Source organism: Neophocaena asiaeorientalis, unplaced genomic scaffold (genome assembly GCF_003031525.2).
Source record: "Neophocaena asiaeorientalis asiaeorientalis breed wild unplaced genomic scaffold, Neophocaena_asiaeorientalis_V1.1 scaffold606, whole genome shotgun sequence".
Classification (NCBI taxonomy): Eukaryota; Metazoa; Chordata; class Mammalia; order Artiodactyla; family Phocoenidae; genus Neophocaena; species Neophocaena asiaeorientalis.
Window position 1 is genome coordinate 1,598,670 of NW_020173687.1, and position 5,000 is coordinate 1,603,669.

The following is a 5,000-nucleotide window of genomic DNA, read 5'->3' on the forward strand; positions in this document are numbered from 1 at the left end:
GGCTGTGCAGCAGGAGGAAGGCAGCAGCCTGGGGAGGTTTTACCGAACCCAGGCAAAGCCCCCACCCCGCACCATCCCCTCTGCGTCTAGCCCAGGCAGCAAAAAAGCCAGCAGGCTCCCCCAGTTAGGGCATCCGGAGGAGGGAAAAACACCCCAGCACAATAAGCACCTCTCAAGCGGCTTAGAAAAAGCTTCCCCCAAACCACACAAGCTCTAACCCCAAGGGGGCTCGACAGTCCCGAGATGCCGGTGAATTCACAGTCTGAGAATGTGTTTCGCTCTGGGCCATGCTGGACAAGAACCATCCCAGTCTGGCATCTTCCACAAAATGCAGTGCTCAGCCTTTGAAGTTAAAATTCTAGAACACTGTTGTTTTTGCTTAAGAAACAACAAAACCAAAAAGGATGAAGTGATGAGAGCTGACTACAGAGAAATAACAGCCTGCATTCCTCCGGGTGAAGGCTCATCGTAAGAAACGAAGGGTTCCCAGGCTGCCCTTGGAGACGGCGCTGCCCTGAGTGTTCCCGCTACACGGCATCACCAAGCCTGAGTGCAGGAGTGCTCAGAACCCGGCCTCAGTGGAGGTCCCCCTCACGAGGCGGGCCTCTGCCGCAAGAGGACAGAGAAGGGTGTGCCACACACATCAGGCCATCTCCTCCCTTCCCTCTCCCACATTCCAGTGGGCACTGTTTAAATGGGACAACTGAGGACTGGGTGGAGGTGCACAGACTTTTGAGACAGAAAAAAATGAGCCCTAACCACGGAGTAACTATTATCGGAGGGGCAGTCCAACACAGTGAAGACTGGACAGTCTACCTTTGTTTTTAAACATAGAGCAGAATCTACTGTCAGAAATTACTCTGAGAAATTCCTCACAACCGGATCAAAAGTACTCAAAGGGCAGGCCCTACATACTAATACTTTTTTCTTTATCTTTGTTGGCTGTGCGGCATGCGGGATCCTGGTTCTCCCCGACCAGGGATCGAACCCGTGCCCCCTGCAGTGGAAGCATGGATTCTTAACCACTGGACCGCCAGGGAAGCCCCCTTACTGGTACTTTTAAGTGTCCTCTGCGATGGGCATTCATTGACCTAGACCACTTTCTCTGGCCTAGCGCCTCACTCAGCACGGCCCTCCCTGAGCAAGACAGCTGCTTCCTGCTCACGCTGTAACTGGATGGGGCAAGAATCTTGGGCTCATGTGCTTTTCATAAAAAAAGATCAAACTATCTTGCCCTAAGAGCAGTTTTATGTAAATGATCCTAAGGACAATGAACTACCTTGTGCAATTTTTAAGTGGGGAAAAAAACATCACTACCGCTGTACTCAGATCCACTGGCATCCATGCAGGAAAGCAACACATGCAAAGTAACAGACTGACAGTAGTTGTGTGCCATAATGAAAGCCCCAGGTATCATCTTGGACAGAGTCTCTGCAAAGGTGAGGGCGGCGCACACGGTGAAAGGACCTCCGGTGAAAGGAGAAGGCCCAGAACGGGCAAAAAACTGCCCACAGGTGCGGCACCCGGCAGACAGGTGGGACAAACCAGTGTGTTACCAAGCCAGTCATCAGGCCCACTGCTCACCCGGTCAACAACTCAGGCTCGCCACCCAATTTTAATGGTGCTTCATTTTACAAAGACACCCAAGGCCCCCGATGCTAAACGCCCTGGATGGGTGAGGAATGTGCCACACGGATCCTAGAGCAGCATGCCTGTTACATGGGGGATCGCCTTGCAGTCTTACCCAGCAACCTACACTGCATTTAGGACCAGCAGAAACCCCAGGAAGTGGCCTTCTGTGCAGAGGGACATTTCCCATACGTGGCAATCACAGTACAGGTCAAAACAGACCCTGGACCCAGGAGAGCGAACAAAGTGCACTGCTGGTTCTTTCTAATACCCTCTTTAAAACTGTGAGAGTTAATAAGTCAGGATTACGTGCAGAAACACACAGAGGCAGTTTAACTGATCCACGGGCTTGGCAAATTATCTGCTACAGCTACTGTCATTCTGGTCTACTGGTTTACCCCCTCGCTCAGGATGGCTCGCAAGACAGCATGCAGTTCTGCAAAACTGCTGTTACCCTTGGAAGTGAGCTGATGTGACTCTGAGGACATGTCAAGCTCTGAAACGGGCTGTGGAGATGGAGAAGAACTAGGGCTGGAAGCCGCGGCTGAGGCTGGAGGGCTTACCAACTTTTCTAAAAGAAGATAAAGGAGAAAAGAGCAAAAAAAAAGGCACACAAATAAGTAATGAGAAACTCGTCTTGTGTATAGCAGGCTTGGAAAGAGCCCAGCCATCTCTCATAGGACACTTTGCTCACACAAGCCTAATCTAGAAACGGGGAGCCAAGCTGAGAAGGGCTCCTGCACCCCAGGAGCAGCACTCAAGACAACAGGTTCTTCTATTAGAAGCATGTGACTCTCACGAGTGAAGCGGGTGATGGCTGTGACTCTGTGGTTTGAATGTGCCGCAAACCTATGGCCAGGGTGACTCTCACTCCATGCGTGTAGAAGCGAACCTTACTCAACCTTAGGGGAAACTTCATTTTTGAGCAAAGCACTGACACGAGAATGGTAAAAGGATAGGATAGGTGGGCGTTGCATTTAACTTTTATATTTATAGGCTGACAAATGTGCAAATGGTTAGAACTCATCTGTAATTACACACATCGGTTATTTCTTCTTTGAGCCAGACATACCACAACTTCCACCCAGACACAGGCTGACACTTTAAATGAATTTTGATTTGATTCATCTGTTCCAAAACTCACCCTGCTGCCTCTTCCACTCAACTGAGGAGTTCCTAAGCGTTCTCACTAGTTGAAGGGCCGCTGAAGAAGGCGCTCAGCATGCACTGCCAGCTGAACGTGCCACGAACACAGCGTCCCCACCACCAGGGTCTGGCCCCGCTCCTGGATGTCACAGCACAGGCACTTGACCAGGTAGAAAAAGGTTACTCACCTAAACCCAAGGAAGCGGCATACTGCTGGCTGAGCAGGGAGCTGGCGGCCAGCTGGTTGTAGGGCGGCATCCCTCGGAAGGGGCTGTAAGGCACGTGTGGCTGGAAGGAGGAGGCCGAGCCCGAGCCCAGGGAAGACTGAGCAATGAGACACACAGGTGAGAGCAGCTCCAGGCCCTCCTGCCACCCTGCCTGGCGAGCACCGTGCAGACCGGAAAAGGCAGCCCGATTCGTCAGCCTGCTCCTGGAGGCTGAGGCGGCACTGAGGGGCGTGTGAGCCCCCAGGGTGGCCTAAGGGGCTCAGAGCTGCCTTTTCCACGTTCACCCCCAGCTTCACCTGCCAGGTAATTCTAACACGACCTTCTCCTAACTCCATGAACCCCTCTAGTGGCCCCACTGCCGGTCGTCAGGGAGTCCAGGCTCTGCCAGGGATGAGGATGGCATCCTCACCTGGGCCCTGGCCCCAACACGCCGGGGCACAGCTGTATAGCCGAGGAACTACCTCCACGCGGCGTCCTCTCTCCAGCTCCCCATGCTCCCGGGAGGCCCCTTCGTCCCTCAAGGCCTGGCTCGAGCACTTCCCTCTTCTGGAGTTCCCAAGGCCGCTCACCTCAAACCTTTCAGAAGTCTGGCCCAGAACTTCTCCACGTGCCCACACAGCCCAGCGTGCAAGCCCCACCCCGCAGGGAGCACGCTCTGTCCCGGCCCCTCCTGCAGCGTGAGCCCCGCAGGAGTCGGTGAAAGTCGAGGTTTACAAGCCAAGAAGATATGAGCCTGGACTCCCTAGTAATCCTGGGCAGAACACGTCAGAACACAGCAGGCAGGCACACAGCGTGACACCTGCGAATTCAGCATCCCACAACGCTGACCTTATCATCGGGGCGGTGTTGGGAGAGTGAGCCCTGCTGTCCCAAGTCCCTACTAGCATCTCTCACTCCCGGCATGCACCGGGGCTTCAGGCTTACCCACCCGAGACAAAGGACAAACACCGGGTGCCGGCAAGACTAACAGCACTGCCCCTGCACCGCCCAACACGCTGGGCCGGCCTCACTCTACAGCACACCCCGTGCACGCCACAGATGAAGCCTCCCACAGAACGCCAAGAGCCAGACAAAGTTAAACTGCTTTTCATGAAGAGGCTGTTCCTCGAGTTGAGTGCTCTGGCCAGATGACACCCAGCTCCGTCTGGAAGCCGGCGCCTCTCAGAGACAGCGCCCATGGCAGACACGGGGCAGCGCACTTACTTGAACAATAGCGGGGTCCTGAGGGAGCGCGTGCTGGGCTTTCGGAGGTTCGCACACGGTAATGTCTTTGATGTCACTTCCCCGGAAGATGATGTACTCATAAACTTCCTCTCTAGGGGGGGCAGGCCTATCTGTGGGACGGTCTTCAGTACCGAAGGACCTCACTCAGGGGTTGAGAAAGAGAAGGGTTACGTTGTCATCCTCAGTCAAGTGCGTTCAATCAGCCCTCCCGCAGGGGCCATCCACAGCACGCAGCTTCCACGCCTCAACTGCTCCACCCCTCATTATCAACAGACAATACCTACAAGACCCCAGCTGGCAACGCTCCAAAAAGTTCTAGGTCGCAAAGACGACCACGAACGATTCAGAGCCTGACAGTCTCCCTTTCAAACATGGAAGGCCAGCGCTCCCATAAACGACGCCTGCTTTGCAAATCCCCCCCGCCCCCCCATTCACATCTGACTTTGCAGATTAAACAGCCCCAAAGCTGCTTTTTGACTGAAGCCTCGCAACACACCACCCCTGGGGAGTCTGTTTTCTTCTGAGAAAAGCCAGCAGGTTGAGTGTCATCCCCACCCTTCTGCCCACGACGAGCCTGGGAGGAGCTGGTAGAGAAACAATGGGAGAAAGCGGCCCAGAACGTGGACCCACACCACAAGCGTCTGTCTCCCGGAGGGGTTTCCTAGGGGATTAACCCCTACCGGCAGGGTTCAAGGAGCCCAAGCAAGTGCCTCCTTCTCAGGTCCCTGAGGCAGAGCTGGGCTTGAAGCAGCCTCTATCTAATCTAATCCTAGC

General features: G+C 54.4%; 1 protein-coding gene across 6 annotated transcripts in view; it reads right to left on the reverse strand.

Annotated features, from left to right (window-relative positions):
- The window catches only part of LSM14B (LSM family member 14B), a 9,414-nt gene extending 4,780 nt beyond the window's left edge, over positions 1-4,634 (reverse strand). The window contains exons 1-3 of one of the 6 annotated variants that reach the window (XM_024750211.1): positions 4,206-4,634; positions 2,964-3,099; positions 2,084-2,200 (exon numbers count right to left, since the gene is read on the reverse strand). In XM_024750211.1, the coding sequence (XP_024605979.1) occupies positions 2,084-2,200; positions 2,964-3,033 (187 nt within the window). In that variant the 5' untranslated portion in view covers positions 3,034-3,099; positions 4,206-4,634. Of the gene's footprint in view, positions 1-2,083 lie in introns of all 6 variants that reach the window. The other 5 variants (XM_024750210.1, XM_024750214.1, XM_024750215.1 and 2 more) reach the window with 5 other exon arrangements.
- Positions 4,635-5,000: the final 366 nt, after the last annotated feature.